This window comes from Denticeps clupeoides, chromosome 1 (assembly GCF_900700375.1).
Source record: "Denticeps clupeoides chromosome 1, fDenClu1.1, whole genome shotgun sequence".
In the NCBI taxonomy this organism is placed as follows: Eukaryota; Metazoa; Chordata; class Actinopteri; order Clupeiformes; family Denticipitidae; genus Denticeps; species Denticeps clupeoides.
The window spans coordinates 15183890-15207171 of NC_041707.1; the positions used below are offsets into that span (position 1 = coordinate 15183890).

At 42.0% G+C, this 23282-nt stretch overlaps 1 protein-coding gene across 2 annotated transcripts; it reads left to right on the forward strand.

The window, feature by feature from the left end:
* Positions 1–1588: 1588 nt before the first annotated feature.
* LOC114801869 (uncharacterized protein KIAA1522 homolog) lies at positions 1589–23282 on the forward strand. 2 transcript variants are annotated; one of them, XM_029000302.1, is made up of 8 exons: positions 1589–1909; positions 10589–10865; positions 17369–17506; positions 18081–18124; positions 18248–18401; positions 18608–18718; positions 18804–22537; positions 22680–23282. In XM_029000302.1, the coding sequence occupies exons 2-7, from the start codon at positions 10613–10615 to the stop codon at positions 22532–22534; spliced, it is 4431 nt and encodes a 1476-aa protein (XP_028856135.1). In that variant the 5' UTR covers positions 1589–1909; positions 10589–10612; the 3' UTR covers positions 22535–22537; positions 22680–23282. The 2 variants fall into 2 exon arrangements, with proteins under 2 accessions (XP_028856135.1, XP_028856146.1); XM_029000313.1 differs by having other exon boundaries at positions 1620–1634.

The window sequence follows — 23282 nt, forward strand, 5'->3', positions numbered from 1 at the left end:
CAGGGTTGGGCACATAACTCATGTTATTGATTAGCAAAGTTGCTTTTTCACATTTTGCATGTTTCATGGTGTCTGTCAGAATGTCTCTTAGCAGGGACATGGTTGTGACAGGCTCTGATTATTTAATATAAGGCAAAAACACATATTGTACATTTAGACCTACATGGTTTGGGTAGCTCTAAATTGCATGCCTGATTACATGCATAACGATATCAGAAAGTGAAGTGATTGTCATTGTAAAACACTGCAGCACAGCACACGGTGACACAGCGAAATGTGTCTTCTGCTTTTAACCAATCACCCTTAGTGAGCAGTGGGCTACGGGATTCCAGGAACCGGCAACTTTCTGATTACGGGGCCGCTTCCTTAACCGCAAGGCCAGCACTGCCTCGCAAAACACACTTACCCAGTGTCAGTCCAACAGATTTTACAAGTGTTGATTGGGACACTAAATCAAATTCCTGATCTTCTAATAATGGTGTTGGAATCTACAGGCTCTTGGCTGCTGTAACAGGCTCGCTTGCTGCCTGTCTCCAGAAAAACAGAGAACTTTATAAATAAATGACATGGAAAGAAAAACCCACCACCAGGGTTGTGACGTCTAAGTGCCTGTCAGTCTTTTACACCTTCAAGATTATATTACGTTTACTATAGTGTGTATTTCCACATTTTATGATTTTATGTCAACCTTTGCAATTATGCACCTCCAATTTCACATCTCTGTACATCTCTCACATACAAACACAACAAGAGAGGGAGTGTTCTTTGGGTCATGACTGTGTCATATTTAGAAGTGTGATGTGAGGATATACTTCTCACACTCACTGCAGGTTATAGATACGCCCTACTTCTAGAGCCCAGACACACAATTAATCCTTAACTTGCAACTGGCCACAGTCACTTTCACTGTTTACATATATCATATTAAACATTAATATATAACTGATTTTACACAGATATACAAACCCCCAGGACTGACAGCAAAGATAGCAAAAAAAAAATAAAAAATACACTGATCAAATATGATTAATTGTTTAGGTTGAGCCCAGAGAGAGCCCTCTTGAAAACAGAGTATTAATTCTAACACCGAAATCATTTATGGTACGTATTGAAATAATTCAATTGAATTGTAACGATATACGATGGGTAGAAAACTGCAACCAAACCAACCTTGCGTGAATGAAAGTAGACCAGACTCCCCAGTTCTATAGTGGACGCAGAAGAAACAGCGACGCAGTTCTCCCGGCTGGCCAGCAGATGGCGCCAGAGCGCGGTGTGTTAAAAAAACCCGACACCGTCGGATCAATAGTTTCGTCTTAATAGTTTCGCGGATTTCGAAAGTCCCGTGGCAGCAACAGCATTGTTTGCCTGTTTTCTGCCTATAATCAGTGTTGATCAAACCATCTTCAGCGCAATCACCACAGACAATAGCGAGTAAGTGGCTTTGGCGAAACGCCTGTTGACGTTCACGCATCACCCTAATCTTATCACTAATGGGGTGTCGCGTACCCTCTTTTGGGGCCAGACGAGGGCGGTCGCTGCCGCAGCCAATGGAAGGAAACCTTGAAAACCTCGCTCAAGCCGGAATGTCTTTAAGGAAGGAGCGTGGAGCTCCCCCCCTCACCTGCGCGGAGGTAAGAAGTTCCCTCTCCACAACTCCAGGCTCTTTCACCTTCAGCCACTGGAATACCGCGATGCTGCTTCCTGCACGACATTAATAATAATACTAGTAATTTAAAAAAAAGAGGAGCAATACGAATTATAGCGGAGCTGGTGGGGAAATGTTCTACCTGGAGCGCCTCTCTGGATTTTAAGGGACACCCGAGCAGGAAAAGTGACTCCCGATGGACCGTCCATGAGAAGCAGGACAGCCGACACGACCGAGCAACACGCAAGCGAGGTGTTTAAGGTACATTTATCCTACAGTTTTGATTCCCTGCTTCTTTTTTATATTATTTATTTAAAAGAGCCCCCAACATCAAACAAATTCGGACCCAAAAATGTAATATTTCATACTTGTCCATTTTTTTTGGCTTAAATAATGATCCCTGAGTCATGTGGGAATATTTGAGGAAACTTTGGCATGAAGGTTGCTCTTGACCTTCATAATTGCAGGGGGTAAAGGGAGGGGTGACACTGCGTGATGGCATGTGGAGATGCAGGTGAAAATTCCCACACTTCTCCACGGGCCGGAGTTCCCAAAACCAGGCTTCCGACAGGTCACGCTCCCATCCTTACTTGGCCGGAGATTTCAAGTGGATTCATTGTTTAATTTGTTGTTGCTGATCGATGCTAATAAGAACCTCCTAATTGGTGTTGATGACCCGCCCAACACTGCTTGTTTGTGAAGCTGGCGCGGTGACGAGGTAATGAGCTCTGCATGGCCCACAGCCAGAGCGCCGGGTTTCATGAGAAAGCTGCACTCTGTTCTGTAATTTGCGGCCAGCAGGTAGTGTTTAGGAGAAGAAGGGAGAGTGCAGTTGCCCCATATCCTTTTTTTTTTTTTTTTTTTGTTTGTCCAACCTGGGCGCAGGTTGAACATTAACTTGTTGGACCTTTTTTCCTGACTCCTTACTGGTGATGTACCCAGTACTTTTCCCCTGAACTCTGACCTCCAACGTCAGAGAGTTGGGATGGAATTGATCATGCTTTAGTAAACATCAGAGTTGCAAAAAATGTCATGTTTTAAAAAAAAAAAAAAAAAAAAAAGTTAAACTATGCTGCCTTTGAAAATTGCTGGATGAAGAGACAGAAGGACATGGGTGTTGATTGGTCATGGTCAAACTGGTGGTAAAAAATACACACATGAGATATATATATACTATTGTAGAATATATAGTACTATTACCTTACATGGAAGCCACCATAAAAAAAATCTAATCATCTATACAGCATCTATCTACAGTATCTAAAAAGCAAGTAGTCTGCATGTAGGAGGTCACACCAATTTTATCAGCTTCAGCTAATGAGCAGATGGCTATGAAGGAGCGATTTGATGTTCTGTGATGTTTTGAATGGTGCAGTCTGAAAAATCTATTTCCTGATTCCTCTGACAAGCTCCCGGAACTCTGAAGAATCTGCACATGCCTGCTTACTGGATAATGTACAGAAAAATAAATTATTTGATGGGAATTATTTTTTTATTAATGATCTACAGTTGGTGGGAAAAGTGCCGCATTCTGGAATACAGAAGCCGTATGTGAAAGGCTCTGTGACTGTGAAACATCCACATAGGTTTTTGCAGCTCCCGTCCTTAAGCATCCAGTTTGCAGGCAGACTGATCAATAGTTTACACTATCACAATCTTTAATATAAAACCATAACTCCTGTCTTGTCTTATCTCCTGACACATTTGACATGTCCTTACAAATTAAGTCTCTGCATACTTCTTAAAGTACATGGAGAACTGAACGACCATATCAGGTGAGAAGATGTTGTGTCAGGGTGATTATGTGATCAGAACGTTTTTGAAAGAACAGTTGAGGGAAGAGAATGGTGCAGGCATGGTGCGAGTGGCTGTGTGAGGCTGAGTATTGTTTGTGAAGGGCGTGTCCCTGCACCAGTCTGACTGCCATGCTCTGACTTGTCTTTGTGGAGATTCTTGGTATGTTACGAAACCAAACCTGTACACTGGCACCAAGGGCGCACACACCCACACACTCCACACTGGACACACACCCACTGACAATGGGATGTAGATTCTACCCTTCTGTGAAGAACACGCACTCACATACACGAGCTGTAAAACACAAATTGCCTACGAGCCCATTGCAGCTCCAAAACTGTATTTGACTGTAGTCAGGGTTTGAGGTTTAAGATGTTGAAATGTGCGCTAAAGGCCCAGTGACTGGACCATTACAGGATTTGCTGAATCATTTCAGCGTTCGTCTTGTGGAGGAGTGCAGTATGTCCATAATTATACTGTCTGTGAAGCAATAACAGCTGACAAGTCGAAGACCGCGCCGTAAGGTGTTCATTAGTTGATGAAGATGGCGGCTTTCATCTGTGCACCTTTGTCACCCTGAATGGGAATGAGGATGGTGAGACCTGACTGGCTAATCTGACTAGTTGTGTGTGAGTTTTGTCCGTTCGAGAATCTGCTTTGCCTCCTGACTCCCCCGAATATTTACATTTACAGCATTTATCAGACGGCCTTATCCAGAGCGACTTACAATCAGTAGTTACAGGGACAGTCCCCCCCTGGAGCAACTTAGGGTTAAGTGTCTTGCTCCGGGACACAATGGTAGTAAGTGGGATTTGAACCTGGGTCCTATGGTTCATGAGATGACCCTCTGTCTGAATACTGAAGACGATTGCAGGTTTCTGTTGGCTGGATAATGTTAGGCTCTGGACCGCAGCGGATTCAGCCCTGCCTGAGGCACCATGTGGAACACCCTGATTAATCTGCCATTCGTTTATAAGGCTATGTCGATATTAGATTCAGCGTGAGCCTTGTTCCGGGTGCCTGCAGGAGTTGCTGGCTGCAGACTGGTGTAAATTATAAAGACCCATTGTGTTGAGCGTATTTGATCAGGTTGATTAATGATCCATTGGCTATCACTGGGTGTGAAATGTTATCAGAGTGTAAGAATAGATGGAGAGGGAGATGTAAAGCTGAATAGAGGCGTGTGAATGTCCTTTTGCTGATATCATTGGACTGTACGTATGTTTCAGTGTGTCTGATTTGGTGCAATAAAGCATGCATTGATAGAACTGCACAGAACAATAGATATTGTGTGTGTGTGTTTTTTGGTGGCTTCATTGACCCTAATTTCCCCAATGTATAGGGGAATGTATACATTTACCTACATGTCCTTATCCAGAGCGATTTACAATCAGTAGTTACAGGGACAGTCCCCCCCTGGAGCAACTTAGGGTTAAGTGTCTTGCTCAGGGACACAATGGTAGTGATTTGGGATTTGAACCTGGTTCATAGGCGAGTGTGTTACCCCTAGGCTACTACCACCTCTGTATAAATCTGTTCCACTCCTAAACCATAACCTCTTGTAATAATTAAGCGTGTGAATAAAGACCACTGTATTGAATATGAGGGGATAAAAAGCATTTGTGTGGCATGAGAGAGAGGTTAAGAGAGGTAAGCATTTCAGAAAATTGGGACGTCAGACCTGTCCCACTTTACGCAGATTTACTCTGAATATTATTAAAATGACAGTAAAAGTACAGTGTCCACATGCTGAAAGCTGACTGGTTTGTGTGTAACAAACCTAATATTCTTGTCCGCATCATTAATTTTCTTCTTAATAACTTCATGCTGAGAGATTTATAGCGACTCGTGCCAATTTCTATGCAGAACAAGTTGCGTTGAATAACCAGTTGAGTAACCAGAACAGATAAATATCATTTAGACTGTATTAGTTGATTTTTGCCATTCACACCGTCCCCCTCTGTGGTCACCGCCAGCTTGGATAGATAATTTTTAACTTCATTAGTAGGACCTCGACTTTTCTTAGTTGGAGGTCTGCAGTTTCAGACTTCCCAGGTTTTCTGGATGTAAGTTCAGGCCATCTGTCCCTCACATTACTAAATTCTGCATAATCAGTGGGTTGAAGAGCTGACTAATGAATGCTTCATGGCAAAACCTCTACTCCAGGTATTCTGCAGTGATTCAAAGTCATTAAAAGGAGGATTTCTCTAGTATGTTCAGACAAAGACATTGTGGGAAAATTTAGCCAATGTCTGAATCCGTTCTTGAATGGAATGTCCGTATCAAGTGCAGGTACATTGTGTTCCCAGGGGAAGTGAGTGGATGACTTATACTTCCCATTTTTCCTCTATGAAAATGATGTGGTCATTGTTCTGACTGCGTTGTTCCTGGACGCCCTGAGCCACAGACACACCCTAGAGAGGCTGTATTCACATGTCTGTAGTGATCTGTTATCTTTAGTTTCTGCTTTTTTTTGGTCTTTCACTATTTTGGACGTGGCTGTGTCATCACAAAGGAAATCATTATGCATAGTTGCCTGAGATCCACACTCTGTATGTGTAAACACTACAGGCCAGAGGTTTGGGTCCATCCTTGCATTTTTACAAACAAATATAAACTGTTTCTTCAAATATATAATACAGCATTAGAAATAAGTTCAAAGCAATTGTCCGTTCACTGTCTGTAACCACTTTGTCCTGTTACTCAGGGTTGTGACTGCCAGAGCCCATCCAGGGACACACACACAGGTGTCACCCAGGCTGGGGTGCCATCCCCCCACACACACATATTCATTCAGACACGGTCAATTCAGAATCTACCTAGTATTCGTGCTTTTGAACAGCGGAAGGAAACTGGAGAACCCAGAGGAAAGCCACTGCAACATGGGGAGAGCTAACAGTTGTGAAGTCTTAAAGGTCCCCTATCATGAAAATTTCAATTTGTGAGATTATTTAACATATTAATATGAGTTCTCCCAGCCTGTCTATGGTCCTGCAGTGGCTAGAAATGGCGACAGGTGTAAAGCGGAAAGGTTACCTCCCCTTTCTCATGCTTTGTCCGCTTAGAGAATTTCCCACCCCTCCCCTAAAGAAACTCTTCCAACCATCATGGCTTGAATTTTTATTTTATTTTTTCCGTTTAAAGACTGTTAAGAACCAGTGGGTCAATACATTTTTTTTCTGGAAAAGCGCAGACATGATTTCCTGCTTGCGGCAAACATTGTAGTTGGTGAATGGTGTTGATGACGTCATTTCCATGAATGGCACAATCAACTTCTATAGGCTGCTTCCCTCCTCATCCCGCCTCTCTCCTCTTCATAATAATTTAAAGCTACAGACACCGAAATGATGCATCCTGAGGAAATCTCATTGTGGGACTGGTTCAAAGTGGCTGAAATTCTGCCCCAAGGCTGAATTTTAGAGACTTCAGATACAGTATTATGGTACCAATATGACAGACAAAAGCAAAATGAAAATCATAATAGGGAACACTATTTGTGGGTGTCTTTTACATTATCATTGATGTCATAATGGCTGGTCCAATAATGTATAAATATGTACAGAAAAATGTACAGAAAGTTGTATTGTATATGAGAATATTTGCGTTTAGTTGTCCAAAAGTGTGATTCTATTTATTTATTTATTTGTTTGTTTTAACGAGCGCTGTATGAACTAATGATGAAATGACCCATTTTCTAATTTATTAAAATAGTGGCTGTTTGTCATTCGTCAACCCCTGCTGAGCATGAGCGTCCTTTGCTTGAGGATTAGGATATATCATTTATTTTTGAGGAATGTCCACATGTAGGACTCTTTAACGCTGCTAAGACTGTCAACTTGCATTTATCTTATTATTTTGTTAGAGTGTCCTGCTTAGAGCTTCTGCTCCTTACCAGCATCAGTTGTCTGGACTAGGAAATCTGTAACAAATTCAAAATTTATTTGTCACATACAGTGAAATGCTTTAGCGACTGCAAATATTGCAAGTATACAGTGAACCAATATGCAAATATTGCAAACATAACCAAATATTACACTGTTATGTTTTTAACATAAAATATGTGTAACAGGTAGGGTAAAGTGAAAGTAAAAAAAATTGTGCAAGATTCTGGGGGGATTTAGTCCAGAAGTGACTGAAAGTGCTGGAGTGTATTAATTTTTCTATGTAGTGTTGTTGTGGTTGAGAGCTCGTACAGCCTGCATATAATATATGCATATAAACATGCGGGTGTCTTACAGAAGAAACAACTCTAGATAAGATTTCACGGTTTGACAGATGTGCTATCCTGAAACATTAAAAGGGGCAGATAAGTTGGGAACAGCTCCATGTTTGGTTGTTTTCTGAAAAGTGGTGAGCAGGTCCGAGGATTTGAGGGCAGGTAACCTTTTATGGGTGATTGAGTGATAATAACAGTGTATATGTAAAATTACCACTTGAATCATATTACTCATCAGTTAACACGGACCTGATTGGCTTAGAGACATCATGGGACAGCATCTTATGCATCTTAAAGTATCAATGTGCTATAATTGTATATAATCATTAGATCATATTGAAAGGCATTGAGTGATTACACATTTATTCATTTATTCTTTAAACATGAAAAAGATTCAAATTTAATGTTCCCCTAGTGATGATAATAATAGTTATTTTCAGCATCTAGTCAGTCATTTGTTTAAAGCAGAATTAAATGTCAGTGTTTATTGTGTGTGTGTGTGTGTGTGTGTGTGTATTTAGCTTGAGGTACTGTGTGTGTAGGGAAGGTATGGTGTGTTTGCAGTTTTTTAAAGATTGGTGCTGTGAAAGTGGCAATTATCTGAACACCAACACGGTAATTTTACATTTAGTAAATAATTGCGGGCTGTGTGTGTGCCCATATTAATGGAAATTGCCATTGTGACTGACAAAATGATTTAGTTAAGAAATACTGTTTATTGCATGTAATTTTAAAACAAATTTTGGATTTAATATAGTGTATAATTAATGTATTTTAAATCTGAACACCTTACAGACAACATCTCACAACACCTTGGAGACACTCAGGGTTAAGTGTCTTGCTCAGCGACACAATGGTAATAAGTGGGGTTTGATCCTGGGTCTTCTGGTTCATAGTCGAGTGTGTTACCCACTACCACCCAAAATATTTGCACAGCCTTATAATATAATGTCATATCAGGGCTGTGTTGTATTCCTGGAGCTAAATATAATGGTGTTCATGGTTTGAATGCTCTGTGGTCACTCACTCCTTACTGATTGCAAGCAAAGTTCAGTTCAGTTGATGTGGTCACTCACTCACTCACCCACTCACCTGGGATTTTTAAATAAACTTATGTTGTCTTAAAATGCCGTGTTTGCCTCAGATTCCTTGTCTCCATGGTAACATGAGTCAGTGTCCCATGCTCACTTTTGTGCAATGTTCCCATTATGGGGGAGAAGTACAGGAGGGTTTGGGTGATTGCAGTGGTGGGTTAATTCTTAGACAGCATTCTGGATTAGGTGACCCTTACAGCATCCTTCAGCTGGTGGGCTTTAGCCAGTCATGTGAGTGAGAGTATGAATTGAATTGAATAAATTGAGATGATGGATAATTTATTGACTAATAGATTTTATTTTTAAAGTTCTACTTAATAAAGTTGTTGTACAAGGGATGAACGTGTGTGTGTGTGTGTGTGTGTGTGTGTGTGAGAGAGATTTACATAAACCGCATACGTCCGCATTCAGCTGTACAGACATCCTAATCAAACAAACTGTGCTGTTCACACTCGGCCTTCAGAACGTGTTGTTCAATGCAACGATGTGCATTGTTATGCTGTGTGTGTCTGTGTCTGTGTTCTAGATAGTTGAGAACCTTTAATCCTCATTGGCCCTGTGATATCTCCACCCTCTTCTTAAATAAACCTGAGCCACTGCCTGAGGGCTGGGAGTCTGTGTCGTTCTCTCTCTTTCAGTCTTACACACACACACACACACACACACACTGCCTCAGTGGTGTCCTTCTGTTTTTGTTTCTTCATCTCTTTCCTGCTTCAGGTGCAGGCATGCTCACAGTTCATCATTTACCCGTAACACATACAGAGAGGGAGGAAGCAGAATGTTTACAGGAAATAGAGTGTAGCTAGGTGTGTGTACACTGTGACATTTTGTTGATTATGAAAGTCTCTGAAAGTTTGAGGTGTCTAATGTGCTTTAAAATGTATTGTATTTCTGATTTTTGTCTGGTTTACTGGCCGTTTTTGTTCCATTGTGATTTCGCTAGAGGTGTGTGTGTGTGTGTGTGTGTGTGTGTGTGTGTGCGCGCGCGCATCAGAGGAAAGGTGAACAGCTCCTTGCTGTGACTCCGTTCTCAGGAATGAAGGTGTGGCGCAGCAGAAGAGTCGAGGTGCAGGTCTGAACGGGGTTCTGTCCGTTCTCTCGATCACTGCACTTTCACGGCACACCCGCAGCGTCACCTGTAGTATCTGCTTTGTTATTTCTGTGTATTCATATATTGTACATGATACACTTGCACAGATTGCAGTACTACAAATAACTCCCAATGTCCATTGCTGACCCAGTGTGATTAAGTTTTGGTACATTCTTTTATTGTTTTGTTTAGTCTTATGTCCTTGCCTTACAGTATTTTTATATGTTGTAACGTATCCCCAATGTCTTTTTTTTTTTTTTTTTTTTTTTTTTTTTTTTTTTTTTTAAAAACCTTTTTTCAATACCTCACCTGCACCTGCCATAAGAATTTCACTGTATTGTGAAATATGTGCAACTTGAGAAGCATAGAAGACTTCCTTTCTATCATTATGTTGCTCAGATAAAGAAATTGAATCGTAAAGTGCAGTGCAAGGGCCAAGTTGAACCCCTAAGGAAGGGTCACGTATGTAAGTAAGGGGAATGAGCTGAAAACCACTGGAATGTTGTGTAATGTAGCACAAAATGTTACGTTTCATCTCATCGTGTGCTCTTGGGACTGTTGTATTACTCTGTATTTTTCAAGTTTGGTGAGTTGTGCATGAGTCTGCTTCTGTTGCTTTCTTCACTAGACTCATGTTGGTTTGAACATTAACATTGACTTTGCAGTAGGAAGGAAATGTTTTCTGTAATGAAAGTTACTCACATGTTTCCCTCTCTTCCCGCCCTCCCCTTCTTTCTTAGACAGTGGCCTTGCAGTGAGGTAGGATGTCTGTACGGGATCGTGAGCGTATGTCAGTGGGGGAGCTGATTCCACAAGATGTGCTGGAGGTCCTGGCGCTGGAGCGGCAGGTTGGGCGGGGTCGCAGGAGGAAAAAACGAGGTGCTTCCTTCCGGCGGGCGTTCGGCTGGCTCCGCCGGGGCAGGAAGGGCAAAGATCTGCATGCCATCACCCGCAGCGAGGAATGTCTGCTGGGACCGGGCACTCCTCTGCTTCTTCCTAAACACGGCCTCAGCAAAGGTACCACAATGCAAGATACTGTTCTTAAAGTTGCCATCCCACTCTATAACCTCACTTCCATGCAGAGTAGGGCTGTTCTTTGCATTTGCATGATTGCGGAATTATTATGCTCACAGCGTTTTAAGAGGAGATGAAAGTAAATGAGATGCACCGGCACTTTATAAAACAGCCTTTCACTCCCTTCTGTCCAGGTTCACTGCCAAGTCAGAGCTGTTCTTCTGTTGCCCCCAATCATTTCACCTCTCCGACTAATGCTGTATATCCTGTTCCTGCATGACCATATTTAAACGGGGTGTGGCTCAGGGATTTAGGGATGTAGAGGAGACGTAGCTCGGAGACAAACAGCTCCTAGGCGCTGGGTTTCCCTCTGTGCCTCAGGGTACTATGACCTAAATTTACACTCTTTACTCTACACTGCTTAAACAAACAGGACGTTTAGATCCCCGTAGGAATTTCTGCCAGTTTCCCCCTCTAAAGTGTAAATGTAACCGGTCTCACCCTTCCACAATGGCTGAGACTGGCCGTGGCTTTCAGAGCCAAGGTCATCTAATACGCCCCAGGCACACGGCTTTGGAGGTAGCATGCGTCCTGCGGCTTCACGCTCCCCTGACTGGCTCATGTCCGCTTTACACGCCCACAGGTACACAAAAAAGCTGATATTCTGGGAACTGGCATGAAAGGAAGAGGAATAATGTTACATTTTTTTAATGAATGCATTTTTACAAAAGGAGTAATAAAACTTGCAGGTGCATGAGAATTTTTAATATATGTATATTTACACCTATGCGGATGTCTGCTCTCACACTTGTTAGCTTTTTCCAGGCTGTGTGACCATATGCAGATCTATTTTTTTCCTTAGTGTGCTGTACACATCCATCATGTCACCATGGCAAAATAACAAGGAGTGTGTGTGTGTGTGTGTGTGTGTGTGTGTGTGTGTGTGTGTGTGTGTGGAGAGGTGGCAAGAGGGAATTTCCAGTCTGAAAAAAACATAATGTAGCGCCTGTGCCAATGTCACTTTTCGAATGTGGCATGTTCAGTTAGCATTACGGTCAGCACAGTTTGTGTTGCCTGGGCCGCAGAAGGACAGGAAGGAATAATTATTGGTATGAAGTGCTCAGTAATAGGCAAAATATTGTGTACTAGAAAGCCTCCTGAATACTGTAACATACACTAAATGGTTGACAATGCAGTAATGCAGTTATCGTCGTAGTGAAATTGTCTACAAATAATCATCTCAATGGGTTATTTGTGATCATTTTATTGTATATCACAATGCACAATATATATATATGCATGCCATTTATCAGACTCCCTTATCTAGAGTGACTTACAGTCAGTAGTTACAGGGACAGTCTTCCTGGAGACACTCAGGGTTAAGTGTCTTGCTCAGGGACACAATGGTAGTAAGTGGTGTTTGAACATTGGTCTTCTGGTATATAGGTGAGTGTGCCCAATAAGCTACTACTACCCTATATTTGGGAACGTATTCTAAAGCACTTCTTAAATACTGGATCTAACCCTTTCATGCCTACACTCTCACTTGGGGCATGCAGGTCTAAAATACATTTACAGCATTATCCTTTGGGATAGACATCCTTTTTATATATGGAAATAAATATATATATATATATTCAAGTATTTCTTTAAAATGAAAAGATTTAGCTTTCATCTGAAAATCCTTAGTTCAGCTGTTTGAACATCTAGCGGAAGTTAATTCCACCACCTAGGAGCCAAGACAGAGAAGAGACACTAGATGGATGATTTCCTAGTACCTTCAGAGATGGTGGTACCAGTGCTGGGGGATTGGACATATCGAGGTGCAGAGCGAGGAGTGATGTGATATCTGAGGTAGGAGGGTGACCCCTTCTTGCCTTTTGTAGGTCATCTTGCCAATGCTCCTGACAAACCGTTACAGCATTCCCCAGTTTTGCATTAGCCAAGTCCCATTGTTGTTTTAATCAAGTCAAACAGTAGATCCTATTGTGGATTCCTTTTGGCAGTAGGTACCATTTCAAATAGCTTTGGTTATTGTAGTGTTAACTGATGGGCAAAGCTATTTCTTCTCCTGGCTCCTCTCCATTAATGATGAGTGTCACAGAGACATTCCAATACCTCTTTTTTTTCTAGAATGGCATCAAAATGAGATATATTCCTCACAGTTTCTTCACCAAGTATGGTAGCTTTGGAGATGAGTAATGACTAGATTGGCCTTAAGCTCTTTGTTTAAATTAACATTGAGATTGACTGATGATCCATCCTTAAAATCGAATCACCTAATTCAATTTGAGTTTCCAAGACAACGTGCATATAATTATGAATGAACTGTCAGTTCTCCAATGCCAGTAAGTCATGTAGATCTACCTGGATTGGATTTTAGAAACACAACTGGGACATTAAGTAGCACAATTGGATTCAGGTTTATGTCCAGATAATTGAAATCCAGTTGACATTGCCCACCAACGATGGCACTCCTGTTTTTGCATTCTTACTCGGCTGTGTAAACTGTATTCCATTCTGCTGTATTACCACATGGAGACAGTGTGTTGATTCATGGAGTGTTTTGTTGGACTCTGACAAAAGAAGTCAGTGCACTCACTTACACACCCACATGTGTTTATTTTAGCGTAAAGGTGCAGTAGAATTCTTGACTTTCTGCAATGAAAAGCATGTAAATGGAAAATCACAGGCAAAGGAAGAAAACATACATGATGCTAATGAAACCATTGCTGACTGTGCTTGCACAGCTCCTGTGGCTACACAAAGGAAACTGGGAAAAAAGTGAGAGAAAGAGGGTCAACCTGGCACCTGTGGAAGGTCTCCTGCATTCCATTTCTCTGCCTCACCCTGAAAAATTCCTGACATTCCAGATCTGACATACTGCCAACCTGAGTGAGATTCCATGCTGTGAGAGCAAGTGTGCATGGGTGGGTGTTTGAAGAGCATTCGAAGCAACAATAAGGGCTGACACTGAAACAGAATAGACTTGTATCCCGTTACTGTTTGGCTTCCACCCCTCTTCCTCCCCGGTGATGTCAGTACTGTCTGCTGCTGCTTACAGAGAAAAAAGAATAGTCATGGTAGATTGTCATTTGTGACTATTATAGTTTTGCTTTGCTTCCAGCTCGGGAGGAAAAAGTATGGACGGTGAGAAGTGAGAGCATTAATATATATTTAAACCACCCCCCCCCCGTCCTCTTGAAAACCATTATGTTGCCATTGGAACTGGTGAACAGCGCTGTAATAAAAGTTTAATACCCTCTTGTTTAGGCTGTGACTGGTTTCAAAGTGTCACTGTGTGTACCCTGTTATTACATATTAAAGATCTTGAGGCCTTGCAGGTGACTTAAGGGAAGTTGGATAACCGGTTTCTATTTTTCTTTTCTCACACAGAACTATAAGAAAAATTGAACAGGCATTGGGACATTTGCTCCCTCATCTTAATTTAAGGCTAGATTTAGATTTAAAATTGTAATGGGCACTCGCTGGGACTACCAGTGTCCTGAGAGTTTTATGTGACTGTAAATGATGGGGTTGGAGTAGTGGTTTATTGACTGGTGTTCTTACAGTCTTTTATAGTATGTTCTGATTATATTCTGCAAGTGTCCATGCTAATCTGCAGCAATCTTCTGTAATTAGCAGTGTTGCATCAAGGTGGGATACCTCCATTAACCCAATTTCAGGCACTTAAACTTGGTTGGAAGGAAAATTTACAGGCCAAAACTGTCAGACCACATCCATTTAAGGTCCAGTGCGGGATTTAAGGGGAATAAGATTGCACTTCAGATGGCTCTCTGTGAGGATTCTCAGTCATCCAGGTGAACTTGTTTCATTGAAACGCCTCAACATTTAAAGAAAGAAAGTCCAGTTGCCATGACTCAACTTTCAGACACTTCAGATGGCTGTGACCTGTAGACCTCCGTGTTATTAAACAAAGATTTTCATGAAATTAGGTTCTTGTACCCATGTGATGTCTTGCTCAGTGTACCCAAGGTTTTACTGTATTATCAGAAAAAGAGCAGATAACCTTACTGAAAAAAATGACACCACTCCAATAGTAGAATGCCATAAGATTTTTGGCTTTGACATGGTTTGTAATGCAGGTGCACAAGAAATGTATTTTTCCAGTTATGTTCACAGCAAAATTGCTTTAACAAGTACTAGCTAGGGTTAGGTCTGGCTAGACCCTTCTCTCTTTCTGTAAGCCCCTTTAACAGGAGGTTGTTAAAAAGACATATCTGCCTTTCCTGAATGAACAAGAATATGACAGAATATGTACGGCAGTGTTTCCATTTCTGAACTCTATGTTCTTTCAGCTCTATATCTGAGGCCAATGAAGAGCCCTTAAGCAAACAATGATTAGGGCTACCAGGGCTGGCTGGTGTTCTTAATCATATCTGCTTCAGAGACCGATACAGTAGCCTTTTGAAGGTTATTTTTCTGCATTTCAATTTATGTACATGTATAACAATTTATGTACATTTATAACACAGACTTTCCTGACTGTAATTATTACAAAAACAGCTGGTAATTCATTATCATCTGCATACTTACACATTGGTGGCTAAGATTGTCTTAACAGCTCCCCATATTTAGGAATTCCTTGAGCAATGTTTCCTGACAAATCCCATTGATCCTTCATGGATTTTGTTCGAACAATTGCCTAATGAGAATTTAATAATGTAATATGTTCTCTCTGTGTGTGTGTGTGTGGGTGTGTGTGTGTGTGAGAGAGAGAGAGAGAGAGAGACAGAGAGAGTTCTCTTAGAACCAGTTGGTTAATATCCTGGGCCAGCATGTTCTAGCAGGTCGGAATTGCTCACATTCCCATCCTAGAACTTCATTAGGATTTTATCTGCAGGCCCTTAGTCCTACAGTAATTTAAGCGTCTGTAATTTCGCATCCTGTTTTTCTGAACTGAATGAAATCTTCAAACAAACTCCTTAACGAAATCCTTAAATGAAGCTTCAGTTCAAAACCTGTCAGGTTTGATCTGCAGCACAAAGACCTCTTTCGCTCAGAAACAGGTTTCATGTCCGACTTTCACACGAGTTGAAGCTGAAGCGCCTCACCCAGAGTGCTGAGGCAGCGTCTCTCCATCTCACCAAAACAGAAGCAAGTCCAGACAAAGTGTGTGTGTGTTTGAGTGTGTTCACTTAAATTCTGCAGTTGAGGAGGTTCCATGCTTTAATTTTACGATTATCTCTGCTGTGTGACTGTGTGATGTTAAAGCAGGAACCACAGATCATGCAGATATGTGTGGAAGTAATCAGTGTTATGCTTGCTGTCAGTATCCTTCTTTTTTTTTTTTAATCCTCTTTACGCCATATTGAGAGCCACCTTGTAAATATATGCTTTGTTTCTTATTTGTTTATATAAAAAGTTTTTATATATAAAGCTGAAATGTTACTACAGACAGACTGAGAGGAGTTCATTTATATGCACCGTTAGTTGGGACCAAAATATGTCAGCGGAGGGCAGCCCAAATCCAAGTCTGTACGTTCCATCAACTTTCATTTGTTACAGGGACAATTCTGGGTAATGTCCACTGGAAAAAGGCTGTAATGGTTCTCTCAGTATGGTTCAGTATGGTTCCAAAGCTCAGCACAGCCTGATATGCTTTACCTGCCTGGTATTAAATGGATACACCTCTTAAAGCAAATGTTTGCAGAATGAGCCATGGTGCTCGATCACTGCACAAACAGATCAAGTGAGTTATTGCATTAAAAAGTGTCCTGTGTGTCTCCTTGGTGTTGGAAGAATATATGATAACTGTGTAAAGCTAACCACTGTAACACTGTCCATTTTTCAGTATTCCAAGGAATCCTGCATCGCTGTGCTAGGTGTTCTTTTGGGTGTGTGCGTTGAATATTCTTCTTGTCTTATCAGTTATTATATAACTTTGCTGGAGTTTGGGCAGCTGACACTGTTTTGAGATTAAAGGCACAGTAGTAATGGAGTTTATGTAAATGTAATGCAAAGCACCAATGGACAAACACAGCAGATCAAAACCTACGAAGGGTGTGGGATGCACTCTGTTTGCACATCTAAAAACACTTAATTGATCGATGACAAAACTATTGATTGACCAGTCATTGATCAGATCATTCCAAGGTCTGAAGGTTCCACGTTGTGTGCAAGACATTTAACCCAGTAAAAAAAAAAAAGTCCATGGAAGAGAACATAATTAAGATGAACAAATATAATTATTTAATTGTCATAATAAATAGTGAATTTAACCATTGGGTTCTCTCTTGGAACATCTGCAGTTTTGTTGAATATAAGCAATGTTGTGAATCAGCAGCAGTTTTGCAAAACACTTTGCTTTTAACTCCCTTCCTCCCTCTAGTGGACACATTTCTGCAGACCTTTTTATTTCCATTTGGATTTAGACATTCTGACACAATTTTGTTTCAGAATTAATCATATAAAAGCCATATGATCACAATGATCTGTAATTCTGTCTTTGGAATTTAACCTGTTTTACCTTTTGTGTTTTGTAGCTGCTAAGGAAGAGAATGTTGGATCGCAGGGGCCTCACCTTTTCCCTGAGAATGTGTTTGTTGAGGGGAACCGAACGAAGTACCTAGAAGAACTTCATTCTCAGGCCCAGGAGGGACTCAAATTGCTCCTACAGGAAGGTATATTATCTTCATAATAAGTATATTCACTGGTGGACAGTATTTTTAATTAAAGCATACGGGGCCAGTGGTGGTGTGGGGGCAGTGGTGGCCTAGCAGTTAAGGAACTGGCCCCGTAATCAGAAGGTTTCTGGTTCTAATCCCGATCTGCCAAGGTGCCACTGAGGTCCCCACACACTGCTCCCTGGGTGCCTGTCATGGCTGCCCACTGCTCACCAAGGGTGATGGTTAAAAGCAGAGGACACATTTCGCTGTGCTGTGTATCACAATGTCAATCACTTCACTTTCAAATTTCTTTCTTTCAAACACCTGGGCTCTGATTTCCTGTAAAGTTCATGATATATTCAAACAGAACTTTTTTCATTTATGTATTACATTTACACCATTTGGCACCATTTTGACACCTATCCAGAGCTTTAAGATATCTGTCACTGTCATCTCTAATGTGGTTCACTTGGACCCAATCTGCAAACACCATTAGTTTAATAACTAGTTTAATAACTACACCCAACTTTAAAATTAGAATATTTTATGAACACATCACATCATAACACAAGTAATTCTCTTCTCAAAGAAAACCGGATGGGTGTGGATTTCCAGGACGATCAAAGTGTCATTGTAAGTAACTGTTGCATTTTTGTACATACAATTTATGTAGAAACCATCTCTGATTGAAACTGTTCTACTATGTTCTAACTGTTCTCTGCACTCTCGTCTCTCTCTCTCTCTCTCTCTCTGCAGTCCAGTGTGACCTCTCAGACAGTGGAAAGTGTCCGAAGTGAGAGGAGGGGATCATTTGGTGCAGAGAGCACTGCTACTGCTGATACCATATCCACCATCTCCATGCAGTCAACAGTCTCCTCGCAGTCTACTCGCTCAGCACTCTCTCGTCAAGGTAGACAAAGAAGACTACACAAGGACCTACACATGCTACATGTGTACAAGAATGTGAATAAAATATCAATAACATAAACATTTTATCTAGTCAATTAAATAATAAACCCTGCCATTGACAAATTCTGAATATTTTTCAGATGTTAAAGACCAGTGTGTACTGTAGATAATCTAAGTCTTAACACGCAATGTATGTTATCTCATCAGGTTCCACATTCACACCACTGAACCAGGGGAAAAAGGAAAGATCAAGGGGCAAGAGGAAACGTCAGAGCTCCACACTAGTGGGAATCCCAAGGCACATCCAGAAAGAACTGGGTATATAATTACATGTGTATATATATTTATATACAATTCCAATTAATTGCACTCAAAAATCTCATGTTTTGTTTTTTCTTATAAGGACTGGATCGAGCAGCATGGACATCGTATCCATGGTCTGAAGACCAGACACCCAATGGAAATCGTGCAGATTTGAATTTAGTCCCAGTCTTTGTTACTGCGGTTGATCATCCTCTCCTGGAACCAACCCAAGAGACCGATGCACCACCATCATATGTCCCAGCAGAGCCACCCAGGCACAAAGATGACTTGGGAATTTTTCATCATTCTGTTCAGCGCTCACCATGCATCAGACCCAAGTCTTCGGCAGTCCCTAGTGTAACAACAGCAGAGACCCAGCCCCAAAACCCACCCAGCCCTGTGATGTACGTCTCACCTCAGGCCACTTACATGAACAAGATCATCCCAAATGCTGTGATGCCACCATCTGTGGATGTAGTGGAGATAAACCGCAACTTCAGTCGCAGCAGCGTACGCACAGTCAGTAAGAGCAGCCTGGCATCAGCCAGTCCAGCACCCTCTCGTACATCTCGTGTTTCCCGCGTCTCTTCACGTTTTTCATCCCGCAGATATAAACCCTGTTCTGACAGTTCCATTGGAAGTCGCTCTGACTCCTCTGAGACCTTGGTTTCTGATTCTTCCACTATTTCAAACGGTAGTTCCTCACGTGCACCTAGCAGAGTGCAGTTTGAGAGAGATTCTTGTGATGCCACAGGAAACACCAAGCTAAATGGTGAGGTAAAAGTGGATGGGGGCAGTGGACCCTTTACAAGAAGTCTGTCTGTGGTCAAGAAGGCAAAGAAGCCTCCAGCTCCTCCCAACAGGTCCTACTCGTTGAACAAAGACAAGATGAACCGACGTTTCAAAGACCAGGATGCTCCTGACTTTTCCATGACACATAAAGATCAGATGAAGAAGCCTGAAGAACTAAGTTCACCCTACTCTGATATGGTCAGCTCTTTTAGCCCTCCAGATCTTCAGCAGCAAGATACCAGGGATTGTTCTGGACCTGTCGCTTCTTCACCTCAGTTTCCCAAAATGGAAAACGGATTCAATAGAACACTGACACCATCCAGTGATTACTGGAGTCAAAATGGAACACCTGTTCTGCCTGCCACAGGAAAAAAGACTGGGATGAAGCCGAGTCTAAATCTGAAGGGGATCCATCATGCAGACTCTGTCCTGGCACTGTTTGAAATTCCAGCTCCGCCAACCGTCACAGCACCCCCACCTCCCCCTCCAGAGGCCTGGGCTCATAACATGCGCACTTTTCTACTACTTTGTGGTCCTGGACCAGTGAACATCAGGTTTGCACCCCCGCCAAAGAAGCTATGCCTTGGTGAGAGTGGTGAAAAGTCAGTGTCGGCCATGTCAGCAGGAGGCATACAGAACAGTATTTGTGAGGTGGTTTTGCCTGTCACGGTCCACAACTTGTCTGAAGGTATTTCTAGCCAAGTGCATCTCTGCCCCAATCCACCCCCTCCACCTCCATTCCCACCCCCTCAACCACCTTTTGTGCCTTTTGTTAAACAGACTATTCCACCAGCAGGTGAAACCACTTCATCATTTGCCTTCATGCCACCCATTTCTCCACCTCCTCCCCCTCCTCCCCTTCCCACCACTTCTTCAGCAAAAATGCTCCAAGGAGAAAATGAACTGGACTTGCCGCCTCCGCCACCGATGTCACCAATAATTTTACCACCAGGAATACCACCTCCACCAAAGGAAGCTCCACCTCCACCACCTACAATGCTACCTGATCCAAAGAGGGTCTCACCTCCTGCTCACACCACTGTGCCAACTAATATTCCCCCTCCACCTTGTTTACCTGCAGAGTTAAAGACGAAGTCTACAACAATTTCTATAAGCTCAAACCACATGCAGTTGGAACACAAAAAGGATGTTCCATTAGATGAAGCACCACCTACAGTTTTACCTGATCCAACCAAGGTTCCAACTTCGGCTCAGCTTATTCCCCATCCACCTGTTTTACCTACAAGCCTTAAGACAAAGTCCACTGCAGTCTCTAAAGTTAACTCAAATCAAGAAGAGTTAGAAAGCAAAAATGATGTTCTGCCAAAAGAAGCACCATCTACAATACAATACATTTCAACTCTGCCTACTGTACCTGCTAACATTCCCCCTCCACCCGTTTTACCCGCAGATTTTAAGGCCATGACTGTTGCAGCATTAGATAACTCAAATCAAGACCAGGTAGAAAATAAAAAGGATGTTCCACCAAAAGCCTCACCTCCACCACCTCCTTTACTCACTGATATGAAGAAAATCTCCCCTCCATCTCCACTCACAGCTGAAAATATCCCCCCTGTACCAGTTTTGCCTAAAGATATTAAAACAGAGGCCTCGTTGAGAGAAAATAAAGAACATTTGGTAAACAAGACAGATGTCCCCACAGCCATTGAAGACTCATATTCACCTGTAGTCACCACATCCATTTTGCAAACAGTCAGATTAAGGTCCATCAGATCTGCAGTCAACCAGACTGAAGTTGGGGCCACCCAAACCATGCACATAGACAAAAAGACCGCAGGTCAAGTTCCACCACAGAAACCAATCAGGAGGTCTCTCATTATGACAGATCCACCTGCAGATGTGGCCTCTCTCCTTGAAACTGAAACGAATTCCCAATCCATGGCCAAGCCTGAGATAAATCTGAAGTCTGAACCAGCAGCGCAAGAGATTGACTCCGCAACAACCCTAACGTCACAACCAGAACCATCTGCTTTGGAGACTAAAGCACCAATATCACTGGTTTCATTGCAGCCTGAGACGAATGTGGTAACATCAGAACTAAACCAAACCAAGATACAATCTCAGCCAGAAACTAGTGTGTTGCCTCAAGCAAGAATAGCTGTAGCATCAAACGTGATTGCACCTCAAACAGAGGCCACAGTTTCCAACCATCAATCAGAAACAACTATGTGTAAACTGCTGCTGGAAACAACTGTTGAAAGTCCTTTAGAAGTAATCAAGGTAAATTCTCAACCAGATCTTTCACATCCTAAAACAGACACTACTGTGCTTACAAATCAGCCTCAAGGAGCTGTGGAAGAAACTAAAACAGACTCAACTATGGGAAGATGGGAAACACAAGTGGATGTGGCAAACTCTCATCCAGAAATAACCAATGTTACATCAAAGCAAGAAGTTGCTACTGTAGCACCTCAGTCTAAATCAACTGTGGTGCCACATGAACCAGAAACTGCTGTAGAAACCTCACAACCCGAAACACCAGTGTCATGTTCATTGTCTCAATCACCCCCCATAAAATCTCAACCTACTCTTCCCATAGTCCAGACAGAGCCCACCACGCTTCACATCCCTGATTTACCTTTACTCTCCCCTATGCCCAAGCCCTCAGCAGGATCGGCAAATGGTCCATCAATGAAACTTCAAGAAGCTATTCGTCAAAGGACTGCTGCGATGACTGCCAAAGACGGCTCTTCTAAGCGTCTCAGCCTACTCTCTCCCCCGCCAACACCAGGGGGCATTACTCTCAACTCTCCCACCAGCACAGCTAGCTTCATCTTCTCAAAGAACACCAAGAGGGTCTTCACAGAGACCCCGTCAGCAGAGGTCCAGACTGACCTTACAAAGACTCTTGCTTCGAAGTCAACAAACGAGCAGATCAAGCAAACCAGAATTCCGCCTCCTGTTGCTAAGAAACCCAAAGCTAAAACCCAGGCTTGTGAGAGTGGGCCGTCCAGTCCGTCCGAGGTATTTTCAAAGCCTGTGCTCACTGCGGGACAGAAGTCACAGCCAGAGGCATAAAGGGTTAGTCACTTTTTTTTTTATTGTAAACGATTACTTAGTAGAATCTCTTTTTTACTTTCTGGTCTCATATCAGGATTTGTATGTTTTTATGCTGGGTGCTTTCCTATGACATTATGACTGACATGATTTTCTTTTTTCACAGAAAAGGTACAATCTGAAAGAGACTTCATCGGTTACCAACCAGCTTTTCGCTTATCTGCTTTCCATCCTGCATAACAGAATCTGCATTCCAAAGGAAGTTCAGCGAGTGAAAGAGGCTGCTCATCTTATTGTGTCATTATGTATAATTTAGCTTTTTGTCCAGTCATATAATTATGACGTGTCTTGCTTTCAGTAGAACTGTTGTATGAAAAAGAAAAAGTCTACTAAGTGGATCAAGCAATGTACTGTTTGATTTAATGCATTTAAATAATATATAAACTGTCCCTTTATGTACATGCACTACACTGTAAATGTTTGTTAATTTAGAGATCCAAAGGTTGGTATCTTTTGTTGTATTCACCTAAGTTATTTTTGTTGGAGGTATGATTGTTCCATGGTCTACTGCTTTTGTTTCTGTTTCTTCTGGAGACTACCATCACAAATTCACTTTTGCCAAGTGTTTATATGAGTCTTAGAACTAACTCTCTGATATACTGTTCCTGATGGTTACGAAAACAATGAGCAGGTTCACTAATGTTATTCGCACCGCTCAGTTCTTCTGGGTGATCATGGTGAAATAATAAATGTATGCCTTCTGACTTGA

What these genes read in the sequence shown, in the direction of transcription:
- LOC114801869 (XM_029000302.1), top strand. Translation starts at nt 10,613, where the DNA reads ATGTCTGTACGGGATCGTGAGCGTATGTCAGTGGGGGAGCTGATTCCA. An exon ending in TAAACACGGCCTCAGCAAAG is followed by an intron (nt 10,866 to 17,368) that starts GTACCACAATGC and finishes TGTGTTTTGTAG; the next exon opens with CTGCTAAGGAAGAGAATGTT. An exon ending in CAAATTGCTCCTACAGGAAG is followed by an intron (nt 17,507 to 18,080) that starts GTATATTATCTT and finishes CTCTTCTCAAAG; the next exon opens with AAAACCGGATGGGTGTGGAT.